The 20,229-nt window shown below is 45.0% G+C and overlaps 1 protein-coding gene across 16 annotated transcripts in view; it reads right to left on the bottom strand.

Moving 5' to 3' along the window:
- The window catches only part of LRRFIP2 (LRR binding FLII interacting protein 2), a 112,508-nt gene that overhangs the window by 31,071 nt on the left and 61,208 nt on the right, over positions 1–20,229 (bottom strand). For 6 of the 16 annotated variants that reach the window (XM_043963086.1, XM_043963112.1, XM_043963106.1 and 3 more), the window contains exon 3: positions 18,163–18,249. In XM_043963086.1, coding sequence (XP_043819021.1) covers positions 18,163–18,249 — 87 coding nt within the window. Of the gene's footprint in view, positions 1–217; positions 308–1,777; positions 1,847–4,042; positions 4,097–4,871; positions 4,920–6,301; positions 6,347–6,425; positions 6,474–6,979; positions 7,055–9,793; positions 9,860–11,246; positions 11,289–15,026; positions 15,072–15,168; positions 15,226–17,426; positions 17,478–18,162; positions 18,250–20,229 lie in introns of all 16 variants that reach the window. The other 10 variants (XM_043963013.1, XM_043963049.1, XM_043963058.1 and 7 more) reach the window with 4 other exon arrangements.

Here is a 20,229-nt window from a genome sequence, read left to right as displayed (position 1 = left end):
GGAAGTCTGGTTACAACTCACACACTCCCAGACCAGCAAATGCAGGGTGGTGACCAGAACACACCAAACATGCAGACAACTTCTTCATACTCGCTTAACTTATTTCAAGACAGTTGTGTTTCTGATTTGAAAAATAAATCCTAAGGAGGCAAACTTCTCATTGTTAGTTTGGAAATATCCACTGCAGGCCAATGACTGGCCCATGCAATGCACTCACGCTGTTCAAATCTGGGATAATGACATCGTCCACATCAGAGATGACACTTCCCCTCCGACTGGAGCGACTAAAGTAATCGGCGGCGGACACCTTTGACATCAGAAAAATCAAGTCATTTCATGATCAGCAAAGAGAGAAAGAAGACTGGGGCAGAACAGTCCACTTGTAGGAAAGGTAAAAAAGAGACATCAAAGACCAAAATTTGCAGACTGTTTCGTCGAGTACAATGGGGGAGGGGAAGACACATGCCCTAACATCCATCTCACCCACCAAAACAATGACCTATCAAATACACGTCAGTCTCTTGTACCACCTTAGCCTTCTAGTGTCAGCCAACTCATCAAAAAGCATTTACCAAGCCCTTCCTATGGGCCAACCCATAGCTAAGCTCTGGACAATATAGAAGCAGCAGCCCCTGTCCTCAGGGAAGACACATTCTAATGGGGAGAAAACATGTCAATAGACGGGTCCATATAAGACAAGTATCCAGAGCAGACGGGAGGTGATCTCAGAAGGGAAGGGCTAAGCAGCTGAGGAGACAAGAAAGTCCTCCTGGACAAGTTAAGATTTGAACAAATAAAATGATCTGATTCCTTTCTATGGGAAAAGCCACTAGGAAACCAAGACTCAACCCTCAGGGAGATTCACTGGGTTAACCAAGACTATATTCCCTCAAACAAGTTCTCTTCCATGTTCGCATCTCCTCATTTCTCTCTCGGCTGATAAGCCCATGGAGGAGGCTAGCCATGGAGGAGGTGCTAGAGCTACTGAGCCTGTCCTTCCTATCCAGGGGCACATCCCCAGCAGTCCCCACCTGGGTTTTCCTTCTGCTTTTTTTAAGTGAGGCAGTTGGGGTTAAGTGACTTGCCCAGGGTCACACAGCTAGTAAGTATTAAGTATCTGAGGCCGGATTTGAACTCAGGTCCTCCTGACTCCAGGGCCAGTGCTCTACCCACTGCGCCACCTAGCCGCCCCTCCTTCTGCTTTTTCTGTAAGCTCGCTTCTATAGCTGCACAGAGGGGAGAAGGATGCACAATCTCCTCATTTTTTTACTAGCAACTTTTCAAGCTTGGCAACAAAAACAAATACAAAATATTTCAAAGAGAAGGCGCATTACAGAAAAAATGTTTTGTCAACCGTAACTCATGTGTATCATGCCAGGAATGTTCATTTTACCACAGGGGTCTCCTTGCCTTTTACATGCCATATTCTTAACCATAACGCAAGGCAGCTCTTTGAGGTTAATAAACAGCATAATGCACATGCTTGATACAACAAAAGGTATGAAAAGCTTGAAGGCCTCAATTTATGACCTCAAACTTCCAAAAGGGGATGGGAGGACAAACCACATAACCAAAGTTAGTGAAGTCTAAGTATCGCGACTGGGAAGTACACAAGCTCTTGGCTTTTTGGCCTTTCCACGGTGTTAGTTAATTGACAATAAATTCAATGTGCTCTTGAAATACCAAACTGTGTCAATTAAAAATAAAAACCAAAACCCAAAGAGTGTGAAAAGCTGTTGCCATTTGCATTTCTTGCCAGCATGCCAACCAAGCTCACCACACTAGCTCTTCGCCCTTGGCTGGAGCGACCCGAAGATGCGAGGCTCCTGGTGTCATCATCTGAAAACTGTCCATGTTCAAAGGAGATCATTAAAAAGTACACGGAGCTGTCGGCAGTCACTGGTGCACTCAACACACCCTGAATGTACAGGGGCAGACCCAACTGGTGCCCAGACTCATCATTCCTCTCAAGCAAGCACACACACAACCTGTTTTGGGCATGAATTGGGGGAAGAGTCTGAGATGGGGAGATTCATTTCAAAATGAAACTGGTATATCCTGGGGGAGGCACAAGAAACACAAGTAAATACAGAGCTCTGGGCCTGGAATCAGACTTCAATTCAGATCTGGTCTCAGATACCAATCATCACAGCACCTCTTTCACAGGGTTGTTGGGAGATCAAATGAAATACTCTCAGTAAGGTGGCTGGCACACAGCAGGTGTTGAGTAAATTCCTGTTCCCCTTCCTCCCCCTCCCTCCCTCCCCCCCCCCCAAAGTACAGCAGCAACAGCAGCCAAATAGCTGATCTGGAGTTTTAAATTGAGTGAGTAATTTCAGCTTTGACTCTTCAGGACTTCTGGGACATTTAGAGTCTTGAAAAGAGTTTTTTTATGTATGATATCACCTGTTCTTAGTTTTACAATGATCTCATGCCAGAATACTGTATGTGTATATCAATACAGAGCTATCACACAACAAAATTCTCCTCACTGGACCTCCTCAGCCTGTTTCTGGGGAACAGAGATAATGTTATAAAGGGAAGTAAAGACTAGGAGCTACACTCCAAGACAAAGTACAGCAGGCTGGACAAGAAAAAGGGCAGAGTTCTACTGATGGATGGATGCATGCATGCATGGAGAGATGGATAGATAGATGCATGGATGAGGGATGGATGGATGGGTGGGTGGGTGGATGGAGAGAGACAGATAGAGAGTGAGAGAGATGAGCAGAACCAGGAGAACATTATACACAGTATCATCAATGTTATATGTTGATCAACTGTGATAGACTAGATTCTTCTCACCAATCCAATGGTACAAGAAAGTTCCAAAGGACTCATGATGGAAAAGGCTCTTCAAATCCAGAAAGGAAAAAAAGAGGAACTACAGAATATGGTTGCTGATTGGCCCATACTGTTTCTTTTGGTTTTGGTGCTGTTGTTTTTCTTTTTTGAGGTTTTTCCTTTTTGCTCTGATTCTTCTCTTATAATATGACTAATGCAGAAATATGTTTAATGTTATTATGTTATATATATACATAATATTATTATGTTTTATATATATATATATATATATATATATAATATACACACACACACACACACACACACACACACACACACACACACACACACACACACACACACAACCTATATCAGATTGCCTGCTGTCTGGGGAAGGGGGGTAGAAGAGGGAGAAAAATTGGAAATTGGAAATCTTATATAAACAAATGTTGAAAACTATCTCTACATGTCACTGGAAAAATATAAAATACTTTTATTTTTAAAAAATAATAAAATAAAATGAATGGGCTGAAGGTATCAACCTATTTTTACTTAATTTCCTGAAAAACAAGTGGATTTATGTCATATGAGTGAAAAGAAATCTTTCTAGATGTGAAAAACTTCTTTTAAACTTCCTATGTTGATACTAATACCATTGTAATCCCTTGCTTAACACAGGAGAGGCTGCTGGGCACAGTGACAGGAGGAGCAAAGTCTAGCAGGAAATACTCTGCAAAGTATTTTTTCCCTGCCCTATGGTGATGATAATGCTAATGAACCTAGGTTTTCACCTACCACTGCTCTACAAACCCATGGATCTTCCATTAATCCATGAAAAGTGGAAAAACCTCAAAGGGTCACCAATCTACAGCTAGGAGGATACTCTGGGGGCCATACCCAACCCTCTCATTTTCCAGATGAACAAACTGAGAATTACAGAGGACACACGTGGGTATCACCTGTTGTCTTCTGGCTCCCAAGCCAGACAGGACTCTTCCCACTGCCCCACCCTGCCTCCTTCACATGCACAGGCTCCTGTGTTAGAGATCTCTAAGATTAGGTTCCCCATGCCTGGAGGAGTAGAAGACAGGATTTTAAGAAGTGGTTTCCTGAAGACGGATTCATTTCTGGGTTAGCATGCTTAGTTTTACTTGTGTGAAACTGGCACTCCATGCACAAGATGTTAGAAATACTTCCTAGGGGATAAGCCAGAAGGTGTTCATACAGTACAGAGCCAATAGGCAGCAAGAGTTCTCACCACTGGGCTGCTCCGTGACGAACTTGCTCTTGATGAGTAACTATATTCTGATGGCTACAAAGTTTACAAGAAGAACCATTTTAAAACAAGGCTCAGCTTCTCTGACACTCTTATTAGTACATGGGCCTTGAAGTTTGCCATTGATGTCTGAGGGACCTAAGACTGGCCCAAGAGCTGGTGGGGTATTTGCTCCCTAGAGAAGCAGGTAGAAAATGAGTCTGGTCCTTCCTACCTACAGGATCCAGGAAAGGCAGAGGGTTACCCAGAAGTGCTTTTCATTGTATGGGGCCAAAGAGAAAGGACAATACATCTGCCTATCCTATGGCACATGATGAGGCATCCTTTTTTTTTTTTTTTTCAGGGCAATGAGGGTTAAGTGACTTGCCCAGGGTCACACAGCTAGTAAGTGTCAAGTGTCTGAGGCCAGATTTGAACTGAGGTCCTCCTGAATCCAGGGCTGATGCTTTATCCACTGTACCACCTAGCTGCCCCAAGACATCCTTTTGTTCTTGATGGCTCACAGTAGGTACTTAATAAATGTTTGCTGACTTGACTGATGCATCACCAAGATATGGTCAAAGTTCTAACCCCCTGCAAACATGATCTGCACAGGAGCCCCAATTTGTTGCCTATCTATCTGCCTCATGTATAGGCCTGGGGAATGGTCCCAGGGAGGTGAGCTCATAGGGGTACTTTTTTGGGGGGGAAGGGGGTACTTTTAAAATGGCATTTTTCCATCAGTAAAAGTGTATCTCTTCCCTCCCACCCCCATCAGCCCCCCACCCCCACCCACTCCTTACACTCTCCCATTCCCCTGGTGAAGACTCACTGTTCGTGAACTGTACGGACTATACAATCCCACATCACCCAGAGAAGCCTAGAAAACAAAGGAGACAGGATGCATCTCTTCAGTGTTTGAGGGGCTGCACGCCTGTGCCTGGCAGCAGTCTGGAATGTCTTGCAGCCCTTCCCTTCCCTCAGAGGGCCCCTAAAGATAAATCTGCTTTGTTTCCTTCTTGCACAAATTAGGGTCACGCCCTTAATATGCTCTCAGAACATCCCTAATGGTTAGGAACAGAAGAAAGCAGTCCTGGCCACAGCACGGGGGACTCTGGGGTGCAGCAAAGAGAGCCTGCCCTGAAGCCACAAGACCTGGGCTCAAGCCCCACAGTTGCCAAAACTGGCCACGTGATCCGGGCATGTCCCTCCATGGCTGGGCAGCCCTGACTCCCTGCTGGCATTCCCTACATGTGGCTTTGTAAGCCCCCGAAGGCACGGGCTGTCTCAGGCTTCCACCTCCAAGAGCTTCACAAATGCTCACTGGCTGATCTACACAACTGGAGGAAGGACAACTGCAGCACCTACCCTCTTGTACAGGCCACATGAGGAGGCAAAGTAGACTGGGGCACATCCTCAAAGAAGGAAGTGTCTTTGGAGCCTGAAATCTAACATTTACCACTGCTCCATGGAGATCTAACAAAACCATTTTCTCCCCCAAACCTTGTGAGGCAAGTAGGGCAAGTATTATCATCCCGAGTTCCCAGATGTGGGAAGTAAGGCTCACAATGCATGTCAGGGCCCCGACAGGGAGGCCAGTCAAACCTGACTCCTTGGATGAAGAATCTGATTTGTGTTAACAGCCAAAGGCAATTTAGACCCTAATGGGGTATTGTCATTTATGTAAAAAATGAGCAATGACCATCAAGGACTAATAACTTTTTTTTTCCTGTGGCCTCCGCATTAGCAAGGATCAACCTATTTGATAAGCCAAGTTGGGGGGGGGGGGGGGGAGAAGGCTGATACAGAAAGAAGAAAGCCTCAGCCAATTACAAGCACCAGATTCTGAGTCCACAATGTCAGCCATGAGGCCATGCCACCTAAAGCCGAGGCTGCCCTTAGCGAACCTGCTGCTTCTGCCCAAATTTCAGTCCCCATGGGGGATCATGGCCCCAGTGAGGTTACAGGCAGGGCCACAGGGGCCAAGCCCCTCTTCTCTCTGCTCTAAAGCCATAGACATCAGCGCTGCTGCCTAAGTGTATTGTGGGAGCAGAGAACAGCCCGTTCACTGACTCGCCCTGACCACAAAGACTCCAGGTGGTGGCCGGGAGCATCATCCTCTTAGCTGATGGATGGCACAATTACTTGATGGTTTATGACAGCTGGGCTAGGAGGCCTGGCTTTCTGTTAGACTTAGGCGGTCACGTCACACCGTGAGCAGCCCCACCATTCATGCACAATCTGGGCTGGGAACATACGAACCAAGCTGGTACTTCTCATCAGACCAGTGTCTACTGCACGAGAAACCTACAAAAGAAGGGATTCTCAAATGGGAAAAGAGCAGGGAGGCGCTCGGGAGACGCCTCAGCTCGGGCACTGTACTAACCCTGTGAGCTTTAGAAGTCGCCAGAGGATCACTGCACAAGGAAGAAGACTGTTTTAAAAGAAAAAACAAGAAAGTCTGTTAGCACATGGTAATACATGAATTAATCTCACAACTTGTTACTTCCTAATTCATCATCGGTCTTGGACATCATTACCCCAAAGCATAAAACAAAGTCATTAGAGACACTTCTCTGGGCTATTATTGAAATCTTGAGAAGATATGTACTTACTGAGTATCAGAAATATTTTTATACATTAATGATCATTTAATGCTGGTGTCAGAAGATGAAAATAACAAAATTTGCAAAGACTAGAGTATCATGGGAAAGGCCAAAAACAAAGGCCCTTTCCCCAAATCATCCACTAGGTTAATTCAAGAACTCCCTTCAGGAGGCCTGGGCACCCTGTCACGTGCACTGCCACACGTACCCAGAAGACATGAACTAGAAAAAGTCACCAAAACATGGCATCCACACATAACACCTCTCCCAGATTAGCCCCAGCCTAAAAGGATAAAGGATCCCTAAATAAAGCAGAAGCAAGATACCAACAGACCCGAGTGTAGTAGGCAGAGGGGGACTTGCTGTGTCTAAGGCTGCTATAGTTCCTCTGGTCAAAGTAGAGGCCTTTCTGCAAGAAGCAAAAGGGAAGAGCTCGGCTTAATGTGGACTCCATTCTGACAATGAAACGGACAATCAACAAGAGATATTTGTTCTGTGCCCACTCCAGGCCAAAGGCAGTCCCTGCCCTCAAAGTGCTCACAGTCTAAAGGGCAGACAGCATGCAAACAATTACCTACCAAGCAAGCCACAGACAAGATAAATGGGAAATAACACATAGAGGGAAGCCACTAGAATGAATGGGCTGCAGCAGGCTTCCTACAAAAGATGAGATTGTAACCCAGGCTTAAAGGAAGCCAAGGAGGTCGGTAGTTGGAGTGGTGGCGGGACTCCATCCCAGGCATGGAGGACAGCCTGAGAAAAAGCCTGGAGCCAGGAGAGTAAATCAGCCAGGACACCAGTGTCAGTAGACGGAAGAGGATGTATCACGGAGCAAAGTGTAAGAAGACTGGTATGGTAGGACAGGGCAGGTAAGGAAGGGCTCTGAATGTCAAGCACAGCATTTCCTATTTGCTCCTGGAGGTCACAGGGTTTGACGTGGCTGGGCCTGCAATTTAGGGAAATCACTTCAGTGTCTGAATGGAAGATGGGCTGGAGTGGGGAAAGACTTGAGGCAGGCCAACCCTGGAGCAGTGACCATAACAGTACAGGTATGAGGTTGTATGGCCCTGGTCCAGAGGGGTAACAGTGTCAGAGAGAAGGGGGACGTAATCTAGAGATGTGGCAGAGGCCAAACCAACAGGCCTTGGCAAGGCTTAGATGGATGGGGGTTGGGAGTGAGGTGTCAAGGATGACTCCCAGGCTGGAGCCTGAGGGACTGGGAGCAGCCCGGGGTTGCCTTTGATAGTAATAGGGGAAGGAGGGATGGGGAAAAGTCTGGTGAAGCACATTTACCAAGGATATCCTCCCCAAACCCAATGCCTCAAAGTGCTAGAACAGATTCAAACACAGGAATGTCACTGGCGCATGTCTCCAACCCCAAAAGGCAAATATTAAAGGATTTCTTACTAATAGTTCCTTCCTTTAAAAAACACTCTTCAGGCAAATGGAATAAAATATGCCATACCCAAGAGTATCCATGAAAATTCTATTCAAGTAAATAATGGTCCCCCCCCCGCCCCCCCAAAACCCATTTGGCAAAACCACTGAAAAGACTGCACTGCATATGCCTTCTGTTCTTATATCTCTCAACTCCAGTCTTGTGGTCCCATATTATAGATGAGGAAATGGAGAACCAGGGAGTCAAGCAAAGAATAAGAAGGGGAGAAACTGAAAAGCAGCTAACCCTAGTCACAGCCTTCAATAACAGCTGGCTTTTTTCCCCTTTCCTTTTATTTTTTTATTCATAACTTTTTTATTCAGCATTTATTCAAATCATTAAACACTCCCCAAATATTTATGTGTGTGTACACACACACACACACACACACACACACACACACACACACATGAGAAACTGCGAATCTATTTCATAGTGCAGACTTTTTTTTTTAATATAGCAAAGGACTTTTGATGAAGCACACTATTCACCTCCAAAGAAAGAAATGATATTGATTGAACACAGGCTGAAGCAGGCTATTTTGTACTTTATTTCTTTCATTTTTTTCTTTTATTCTAGTTTTCTTATACAAAATGACAATAATATGGTAACATTTTCCATAATTGCACACGTATAACCTGTATCTGATTGTATACTGCCTCAGGAAAGAAGATGGGGAAGGAGGAAAGAAGGGAGGGATAGACTTTGAAACTCAAAACTTTAAATAGGAATGTTAATAAAAGAAAAAACCACCTAAGCAAAGGGCAAATAATTCTGCGTCCCACTTGGGTTTAAGGAACCTCCCACTGGGGCTACACATGCTTTTCTGGAGTTCCAGAAAACAGAAAGCAGTGGGCTGCAGGGACAGGCACAGCAAGCACAGGCCACTCAGGCCCGGAGAGGATCAGCTCTGAATTTGCCTCATACACAAATGGCTGCCCAGCTGGGATAGACTTCTCCTTGAATGCTCCTTTACTTTGCCCCCCAGTGATGCCTCACCAGCCCTTGGCAAGCACTGAGTCTCATCCCTAAGCCCAGCCCTGCCCATTGAGACACTCTTGTCCTTCAGGTGTCTACACCCAACCACTGACAAAACCCATTCTTCCCATGCCAGCCCAGCGCAGCCTTGGGAACTGGTACCAGTAGCCGGGGGCTAGGCAACGGCACCGTCAGGTTCCTGGGTCTTGGCACTGACTATCAGAGTTCTGGACACATTCTCCCACTGAAAGTGGATATGGGGAAGGACTCTTCTGAGTTATTAACAATATACTATGGCCAGCCTACACAAGGGATTCAAGGGCTTTCTGCTTCGTGGCCCAGTTACCTGACCATGACCTACAACACAGTTTCTATGAGAAAATGCTTTCCAATTTAAAAACTGCTGGATCACAATCTCTTTAGCACTGGGTACAGCCAATAACACAAAAATTACTTCAAACACACATTTCTAAAATAAGGAAACTGGCATTCCCTTAACAATAACCTTGGAGTCCACAGGACAGAATGGCCACTGTCCTAGTGAAGAACTTTGTGAAGTCCTGATAGTAAGTATAACACTAAGCAAAACCTCTTAAATGGGATTAACAAAGGATTTCTATAGAAAAATGGTTACAATGGAATTCCGGTGTGTTATCAAGGACTGGAGTGAAACAATCACATTCTGGGTACATGTATACACACACACACACACACACACACAACAGAACTAACCAAGGGATCTTTGTAGGAGCCAGAAGGCCTCCTCTTCGTGCCGTAAGAGTCACCGTAAGCATGGCTCTGGAAGCAAATGTGTTCATTAGATAAAAAAATAGCAGGCCTTTTTTAGACCAAACACCAAAGTCAAAGTCAACTAAAATCCACCCTTAATAGGCTAAAAGGAACCCAAGAAGAAGAGTGAGTTTGAGAGAGCCTCCATGCAGGCAATTGCCAATAAACCAAGGGAAGGCATCACACACTTTGAAAATCATGAGTCACCGGACACCAAAAGTATGGCCCAAGAACTGGCCCCCATGTTGTTCTATTTTGGAACTACTAAGGTTCAAGCCAAGACCTCCCCCTGTAGAGTGCTGAGGGTTTCAGTCAGCATGGACATCTGAAGGGAAGTCTGAGGGTACTCAGACCTCTCTGCCTAAGCAGGGGTGGCACAAAGAGAACACTGTCCACAGTCTACCCCAGGTCAGCTATCTCACCTTGAGGCAACCCAAGCAAAGGAACAGGAATCAAGCAAGCATAACTCACTGCTTCCTCTAAAAAAACTCTGTGTGTGTGTGCATGTGCGCGTGCGTGAACACATGTGTGTGCATGCATGCACTCTCTACTGGTGGTAAGGTGCTTCACTGTCAGACAGCAGGGATGTGAATAGCCCTCTGTGCACCTCAAAGGAGAAATGACTTGGAAATAAGGTATATGGAGACATCTTTTTCTAGCAGGATTTGTAGCTGCCCTTGGCTGTGTCCTGAAAATACACAGGTCAGGCTTGCCCTCATCCAGTGATGACCAGACAGGTCTCTGGGATATGTACAGGGGTGGATGCATTACAAAGTAAATTCTCAATAACAGGAGACAAATGGATGATTTTTTCAAAAAACTCTTTCTAGGACCATTTCCTCTAGAAAATCCTAAGTGATTTAGGAGACTGGCTGGAAATTGAAACAAGCTCTAACCAGACTCAGTCCTTCATTCTGCCTCAGCTCCCAGGTCAACATAGAACACCCAAACATGAGAAAGAGGCCTTGGGGGGCTAAGAGCCGGTCAGTGACAGACACACTATGCTCAGGGAAACTGCAGGCCACAACCAAGAATCAGGCCCATTTCTGCTCCATGTGTTCTCAAACTTGGAGAATACATTCACTATAGGCTAGCATGTTAATGAAAATTCATCATCAGAAGCTCGTTATTTCAAGATTAAGAAAATATCACCAGTAACCTCTTAATTCTTAGGAGGAATGAGGTTCCTTTTTATCTGTGACATGTTTTTGTAATTTCCAAAAGCAACTTAACTGTTTCAGAATTTTATAACAGTATTATTTACTTGTGGCCCACCAATCATTTAGTTAAAATTCTGGCAAGCCTGAGTACCAAAATACTGTCTGTGATTAGTAAAGTTAAGTGCTTAAAGTTGTATTAATGATGTAACACAGAACCATGCAAATGGACCACATACTGAAGATGAATGCTTTGTCGAGCGAGTCTTCAGAGTATCATACTGAGTTTCCAATGGCGATGAATTTGGTCACATTTTGAAGGAAATGGAAAAGAAAAACAATACTTGAATTATTACTGTTAATTGACAAAGCAACCCTGACCTGGAATTCAGAGCCCCAAATTCTAATCAGCCATCTGCTAATGACCACGTCTAAGATCTTAAGGACATACTCTCTACCTTTCCCATCTCTGTGTATAAGCTTCCTTGTGTGAAAAATAAGAAGGGGTGTGTACTGGGGCCACAGTGACATGGAAAAATCTGGACTAAATGTTTTCATGGGGCCTTCTGTGGTCAAGGATTCGTGGCACTAACCAAATGAGGCACTGAGGTGGCCCCAAGTGATCTCACTGAAATCAATTAGCACCAGAGGCAGAGAGAGGTTACAGGGCATATACTATTGCATGTGACTGTGATTTTGCTTTTCCAAAAATAAACATGAAAAGTACCTATGGAAAACCATCTATGATGAGTGTTTCCTTAAAATATTGATTCTCTGGTAGACTGGAGATTTGGAAATCAAGACTAAGGGGGAAAGATCAGGTAAAGTCTCCTGGCTATGCTAAGAAAACAACCCAAAAGACTTTGTTCAGCCAAGACATTCCAGAGACCCAATTGGAAAAGCAGTTCTTTCCATTAAAAAGGGCTCAATCTCAAACCTCAGCTGAGGCGATTGACAGCCCACACCTGGAGTCTTCTCCTTCTTGAGTTCCACGCTCTGCCTGCTGTGGGTCTAAGATGCAGCCAGAGTTTAGTTTTAAAAAGAAGTTAGACTCAGTAATGAGCAACCCAAGTCAGACTCATCCATTAGCTCCTTCTGTACACAAAGGCCTGTGCTTGGTAGGAGATGTCCTTTCTTCCCCAGACTCTACACCACGAGCCTGTCCTCTATTGGAGGGGCTACAACATACCCCAACAGAAGGAGCTAGGAGGTAGGCTGAGTCAGGAGCAAAGAGGCCCACCCATACTGCTCTTCAGCCACTCTCTCTGTGGTGATCACCTCAGTACCCATGGGTTCAACTGCATTTCTACTGTCCAATCCTAAATTCTCTGCTGACCTCCAGCCTCCATCTACAACTGCCTAGTGAACATCTCCATGTCAGAACCAGGGGTTGCCATCTTTCCCTCTCTTCCAACCTGCCTTATGACTGCCATGGGCACCACTGTCCTCCCAGTTCCTGAGGCTCACAAGTGCAGTGTCATCTCTGACTCCAAACTCCTAAGAAGCCCAAGGCCCTCTTGCCCACAGCCCCTCCAGAGCTGCCACTAGGGGGCAGGCCCTCATCACCTCTCACCTGGCCCAAGGCAGAAACCTCTTCCTTGGCCTCCCTGACTCCAGGTCATCCCCGCTTGGCTGCCATTTTCCTTAAGCACGTGTGTGACCAAGTACCTCCTGTGTCTATTACCTTCATGACTCGGCATTAAGAGCCCCTCAGAACCAATGTTCTAGGCGTTCGTCACATGACTGCCCTCTGAACACTCTCTGGTAAAGCTCTGACTGAGCCACCGGCCGTCCCCTGCCACTCCATCACCTGTCTCTGTGCCTGGAACACTCTCCTTCCTCATCTCCTGAAGCTGCTCAGGCTCCCTTCAAGACTCAGCTCACACCTCACCTTGTGCAGGAAGCCTTGCCCAGCCCCCCACCCCAAAGCTGCCAGTGACTTCCCTGTGAGGTTCCTGTCTCTCTGCTCTGTAGAGGTCTCTGAGGAATGTAAATATCAGTTATTTATGGAATAAACCGTGAGCTCCTAAAAGGCAGGGGCAGTGATGTGCCCATCATTGTACCCCTGGACTTCACAGGAGTGGGGACCCGTGCTTTCAGCTGGGGCCTGTACTGAGATCACAGACACTAAGCATATCAGCAGTGAAGGCCTGATTGTTCCCAGTGAAAATCTAATGCTGCTGACGGGCTTCATGTTCTGTTCTGCTGCTCGACTTCCCACTTTATGTCAGAACTCTAAGGAGGGTTCTGAGCCTTTGGCCTAACAATCACGAAGCCATGAGTAATGCACTCAGCACGTCACTTTTCTAGGCTGACTCACAACAGTGGGTCTCTCCCCTTGCCCCCTTCCACTGCTTGTAGCCACCCAGAATTCCTGCAGATTTAATGAGGACACTGATGCCCTTCAAGAAGGGGCTCATTTGGAATAATATGAACTGAACACCAAGAGCAGGCCCCCTTGAAAACAAAGTAAGCGGTGATCTATGGACCAGATTTGTCCTGGGAATGGCCGTTCCTTCTTCAGAGGCTGCTGAACATGGCTGGTAGGGCCACGAATAAGTACAAATACCTAGCAAGAGAGCTGTGGTTTTCCCTTCACTGCCCAGGAGGTTCCTACCACATCTGCTCCAAGAGAGGGGTTTCCTTCACAGCCAAAGGGGCCTCCTCCTTCCAGACCAGGCTAGATCTAGACCGCTTCCGGTCTAGACTGCAGGGCATTCACAAAGAGGAGCATCTTGGTGATGTCTAAAAATGTTCAGGGAATACCCAGGAGCTCACCTACTCTGTTCCCCTGAGTACCAAGCTAAGGGCCTAGAATGGTGCAATTACTCCTCAGATGCCTTCAGCACACCCACAGCTGTTACAGCCAAGACCACAAAGATGTCTCACTGCCTCTCCATCAGACCAGGCAGCATCTGTTTGCCCAGAGTTTCAATGATTTTTATAGAATATTTAAAAGTAAAACAAAGTAAATGAAATATTGCTTTACCAACAATGTAAGCTAGGACGGAGCCAAATACGGGTAGGCCCACATGACATCTGAACAATACAAGGAACCAGCAAATTGTATGGCCTGAAGCAACTGTTATTCATTAGAATAGAAGAAAACAGGGGCAGCTAGGTGGCGCAGTGGATAGAGCACTGGCCCTGGAGTCAGGAGTACCTGAGTTCAAATCCGGCCTCAGACACTTGACACTTAGACACTTGACACTTACTAGCTGTGTGACCCTGGGCAAGTCACTTAACCTCCACTGCCCCACCAAAAAAAAAAATCAATGTGGAAAAACAAAATCCAATAACAACACACACTCTAAAACATCATTTTAAGAGAATCAAGGAAATATGACAACAGAAAAAGTAAAGCAAGTCTTGCCTGTCTGCACCCCTTTCCCCCTCAGCTTTGATCAATGATTTCAACTTTCCCCACAGGAAGATCTTCTAAAAACAAATGAATCCCCCAGAATATTAACCAACATGTCACCAAATCAACTTCTGTGCCAGTCAGAGGTGTAATCTAATTGCTGTGAAACAGCTTTACCTAAACAAAAAACATTGTGTATTTAAGGTCCTGTTTTTCCATGTACGAGAGGAATAACTTCCCCTAAATTTCAAAGATTTTTCCAACTTTTAAAATAATCAATTTATTAAAAAGAAAGTGTGGAGGGCGAGGGGAGAACTCAGGCAATTCAGTTCCAATCAGGGCAACAGGCATGATAAGTAACAAACAAATTTGCAATTACTTAATGAATTTTTCCAAATCATCCATAATTCTCTGAAGGAATTAGACCATAGGACATGTAGATGGAAATATCTGGTCATAGCAGATGGAAATATTTGATTAAAAATTATTTTACTTCATTGTTTTTTAATTGCTGTTTGAATGAAGTTTTGATTGTTTCTCCACAATAGAAAAAAAAATGAAAAATCGATGACACCATTGATTCTTCATGCACTGATTCTTCTGAAAGCTAACACAAACAAGCTCTTGCTCTCACCACATAAACAGTATGAATACTAACCCTGTGACTGCCAATATTTCGAGTGGACAGTGTGTCCTCAACTCCCTGATAATAGAAAGAAAATGAGATGGTTTGTCTGTGAAAATATTAAAAAGGGAAGTCTGAAATTAAGGGAGAATATAGATGATATGTTATTACAAACCAGGTAGGGACGATGGTGACTGGACCGGTGAGAATACCTGGCCCTTTCTGCATCTTCCTGAGAAAGGAGAGAATATATGGAAAATTAGTCATTCAAACAAAGAAAAAGCACCTGTGTCTACATGCTCACAGACACATGCAGCAAAGCTAAGCTTGACCACAGCCCAACTGCCGGCCCTTTCACCATTCCTCACAGTGGAGAGGTTTGGACAACTGAGCTCTGGGATCAGAGATCTTAGGCAGTGTCATCCATCAGTGAAAGTTCTGGTGTCATGGTCAATGTTTCTGGTAAAACACTGCTTACAACGGGCCTTTCTCTGACGACAGTGACAATCAGTTACATAGTACCACGGACATCAATAAGAACAGAAGCTATTAACCGAAAAATACAACCAAGAGAGTGAATCTGTCCAGCAGGGGTTGGGTTTTCACCTTGAAGATGGCCAACTTGCCCATGAGAAGTCAAGAAGTCAAGTCAAGCAAGCTGCCCTGGATGGGTATATTTTTCAGAGGAAACAGATGTCATTCCGATAGGCGAGAGACTCACTAACACTTTTATATTGGTATGGAAGGTCCTTAATTTAGATGGATCTCAGAGGCAACATCATGCAGCACTCTGACAGAGCCCTAACTCTGGAGGCCAAGGACCATCCCTTACCCCTTGCCCTCCATGCCCACCAGGATTTCCCTTCTCAAAGTGCCTGCAGCATCAAGGGGGCTCAATGGCAAACTCAGGGAAATGCTGTCTTTCTCTCCAAGTAGAACAAAAAATCCTGGAGGGATTTCCCCCCCAAATCTGAAGCTGTGACTACAGGTCCTGCACATGTGTTTAATTCCACTCACTTGTTTTAGTTTATTTGGGTGGGAGGAGGGGGCTGGAACTAGGAATGCATCAGTGCAGAGAATTCGCAGGATGGAAACTACCTTCCCTGGCGCAAAACAGTAGCGCACCTGTAACTTAATACTCTTAGAGAGCAGCCTGGGGCACTGTGAGATCAAGAAGGTTTGATCATGGTCAGTAAGTCTACCATCTATGAAATCTAGGCCTTCCTGACTCCAAAACTGGCCCTCTAGGGAAAGCCATCACACTAGCTCCCATTCTGTTCTTCACAAATTTACCTCAAATACTGTATCAAATCATAAAAGACCTGGAACATCATTAGAACTCAAAGGAACGGTGAACACTAGATATAAACATTTTAAAAACTAAACTATTTGTCTCATACACAGAAACTAGAATGCCATGTTAATGAAGCAAATATTTGACCACTAATAACTTGAAAGTTTTTGGTTAGCCCGAAGTGAGATTCCAGCCATTCGTGGTCATTTTGTATATACGGGCACAAAATCATTGCTCTCTTTTCTAGAATCAATGAAAATAAGAAAATGTCAGAAAACAGGCCAGGGGAAGTCCGCTAGTCTCAGCATTCCAAGCAGCCTCCTTCCCCACTCTACCTCCAGCAATATCTAAACAGAGAGTAGATTTTCAATGTTTATACCCAAAGGAAAACCATGAGTATCAGAAGCCTGACAGGGCGTTCTCTAAACAAAATAACTCCTATACTTGTTGTTTTAGTGGAGGTTTTAACTTATAAATAATTCTGCTGAATTACATTTGAACCCTAATCAATCTCCTGACTGTACTTTCAAACTGCCTGAAAAGACTAAACGTAACTCCAAGGGAAGCTTGTGTGCTAAGAGCAGGAGGCGGCAGGAAGTCTGCCAATTACATCTTTCCATAGAAAGAGCTGGAAGTGGTATTTCTCAGCTGCCACTGAGGGTTTGTGGCTTCCTCTTGTGGCATCCAATTTGGGGGCATGGGCAGGGGCCTTAAACGAAGATGAAGCTCAAAAAGCTAAAATGACAAGATTAGCAAAATCCTCCAAGGCATTTTTAGAAGAAGGAATGGTTTGGATCATCCTTCAAACACATCCTGCCAACCTAGTAATTCAAGACCAAAAATACATTGAGAGACCAAGACCTCAAAAAACCACCACACTCACATACAAAAGGAGCTCCAGTAGAAGCAGTGTCTCCAGCCCTCCTTGCATAGGACTCTTCAACAATAAATGTGAGGTTACTGGACAAACAAAACGGTTACCCCCCCACACACACACCCTGCCAGGGACTCCCCAAACAGCACACTCCAAACACTGCACACACAGCGCACGCGGCACAGGGTTAGTACACGGCCCACTTCACTCCACTCTATCAGTAAGTGCACATTCCATGCACGACGGGTCGTCTTTCTGGGCCTACCATCCATTTCTGAATCTGGCCCCATTTTCGATCGTAGGAACGATGGGAGTGCTAAGAAGGCAAAAGTGTTATTTCACAAAAATGTGGCAGTGAGCAAGCATCCTCCACAAGTATTTCATTCATGGCACCATTTACATCTGAGCAGTAATAAATAAGGCAGGTTATGGACTGAAGAGAGCTCTACAGGCAAAATTCTAATGTCAAGGGCGGGCCAGGCATGGAAGAAGCCCCGCCACCCTGAGGTTTACTGCTGAGCAATGTCCCCTCTGTCTCAGGTGTACTGTAATTTCCATGGCATAAAATACAGGGCTGGACAATGCTGGGACAATAGAGAAGCTGTAAATCCCATTTCTGCGAGGGTACAATCAAGTGACCAACCGCCAACATCAAAAGGAAGCTTTTCATATTATACCCAGGACATTTTCCCTGCCATAGAACATTTTGGTACGTGGCACCAAAACCTTCCTGAATATGGGAATGTGCAGAACCTGAGGCAAACGGAAGAGATGGAAAATAACTGGCGAGTTCCAGTAATAATCCCCATTTCTATATGCCTAAAGATGAACATTCTGACATTTCCAGACATGAATGACTTTCCAAAGCATCCCTTATGTCCCATGCTATGTCTACCCACATCTCTCCTGCCAACCTTTATTTGGTTTTGGTTACAGGACATGTGGATGACTGCTTTTCTCGGGGATATCCCCTTGTGTCCCCCCACACACACTCCCTTTACCTCTTTTTGCTGCCGCTCCAGCTCCCGCATCCGGATGTCTCTTGCTTCCGCTCGGGCAGCCCGTTTGGCCGCCAGCCTGGCCTCGGCCTGGAAGCAGATTCAGAAAGAGAGCTATCAGAGAGCTGCTGAAATGGGGGAGTGGGAAGTGTCAAATCAGTACTCAGGGTGGGGAAGGCTGGGTGGATACTGCAGGGAGCAATGGAGATGTCTCAGGGCCACCCAGACTTGATGTCTGCTCCAGTACGCATTTCTTCCTTTGCCTTCCCCAAACCAACTGATTCAGATTGTGTGATTCCGTTGCAGTGATGAGTTTTCTGGCCCCTTAGAGATTTCTATCCAATTCTAATAAAAAATAATTAGTTAACAGAGACCATGAAAAGTTAGCTGTTAGCCCCCCTTGGACACTTTCAGTTGAGGACATTGACTAACAAGCTCTGGAGAAACGTCATCCTTTACTCCAACACTCAAGAAATAGATTAGATCTAGCACCAACAAATCTTCTCAGACTGATTTTTAATAGACTCCAAATGAGAAAGTATAATAAAACCTTTCAGGTGAGTGACTCTCAATTGACTGACCCCCTCTTCTAGCCCTGGTTAGCTACCTCACCCCTTTTTTGTACAGAAGTTTTTGTTTTTATTGCATCCATGAACCCATATATACACTTATACAGAGCCCCAAAGAAATCTGTGATCTCATTAGTCTAAGGGTGCTTTCTAACAAGAGTGATCACAAGCCATTCCTGCCTGTCCATCCTTTGCAGTTCTTGTCATTGTCCTCTCATAAATCTGCTACCCTTCCCCCCCAACCCCTGAAGCCTGGGAGGTCCCAAAGTGTGGGAAGCTGAGCCTTCCAGGTCACACGAGCGACTCTCTCACACCTCTCCAAAACAAGTGCAATAAATAAGAACAGGGGCAGCTAGGTGGCGCAGTGGATAGAGCATCGGCCCTGGAGTCTGGAGTACCTGAGTTCAAATCCGGCCTCAGACACTTAACACTAGCTGTGTGACCCTAGGCAAGTCACTTAACCCCAATTGCCTCACTAAAAAAAAACTAAATAAGAACAGAGGAGGCCCAACACACTTGCCAGCATTCCCTCTAGCACTGTCCACCTCACTCCCAGCAGAAGGCTGTACTGGACCTATACACTTACAAGAGAATCAAATGCTACAGTCTGGCCCACACACCCTTTCCTTCCAAGGCCCAGGGAAATCCAAATAGCAAGGAGTGGCCTTCAAGAGCTCAGTGAGAGAGATAGTGAGCAAGAGCTCAGATAGAAAATTGAGGAATAAAGGGAACAGGAACAAGAACTCATGGGTTGGAGGAGAAGGCCCTCTACTAAACCTGAGGGAAAGAGTCCGACATTCAACTAGGGCCAGTTCTGTCCTACCAGAAGTCACTTGGGGCAGAGAGACTGGAGAGACAAGAACTGCATGGGAGGTGGCTGAGAAAGCTCTGAGATCCAGTACATTAGGAAATTACCCTCACAGGGGAAAGAGTCAGAAAGTGAGCTTTAGGAGTCACTAAAGAAAAAAGACTGAAATTATCAATAATCTCAGGGAGGAGAAAACTAAAGACCTTGAATAGAAACAGATAAACCAAGAGATAATATCAATAACAGAAAGAGAAATTACCTCCAGATCAGAGAAAGGAGTCCAAATATCACTAAGTAGCTTTTAAATTCAATTTTATTTTCAATTCCAAATTCTCTCCCTCCCAACGAGAAGCCAATAAGAACAAAACTCATTAAAAACATGTATAGTCATACAAACCAAATTCCCAAATTAGCCACTCCCCACACCACCCCCAGGCGAAAAAGAGAAAAGAAAGAAAATTTGCTTCAGCCTGCACTCTAAGTCCATCAGCTCTCTATCTAGTGATGGATAGTATGTTCCATCATGAGTCCTTAGGAATTATAGTTGATCTTGGTCAGGGTTATTAATTTTTTTGAAGTTGATAGTCTTTACAATATTATTGTTAAACTGTTCTCTGTCTGGGGATTACTTTCAACCCTCCCCCCCCCATTAAAAAGGGTCTACTTTCTTTGAAGTGATAGCTTAAAGTTGTG

Source organism: Dromiciops gliroides, chromosome 1, assembly GCF_019393635.1.
Source record: "Dromiciops gliroides isolate mDroGli1 chromosome 1, mDroGli1.pri, whole genome shotgun sequence".
NCBI classification, from domain to species: domain Eukaryota; kingdom Metazoa; phylum Chordata; class Mammalia; order Microbiotheria; family Microbiotheriidae; genus Dromiciops; species Dromiciops gliroides.
This window is presented reverse-complemented; position numbering and strand designations above follow the sequence as displayed.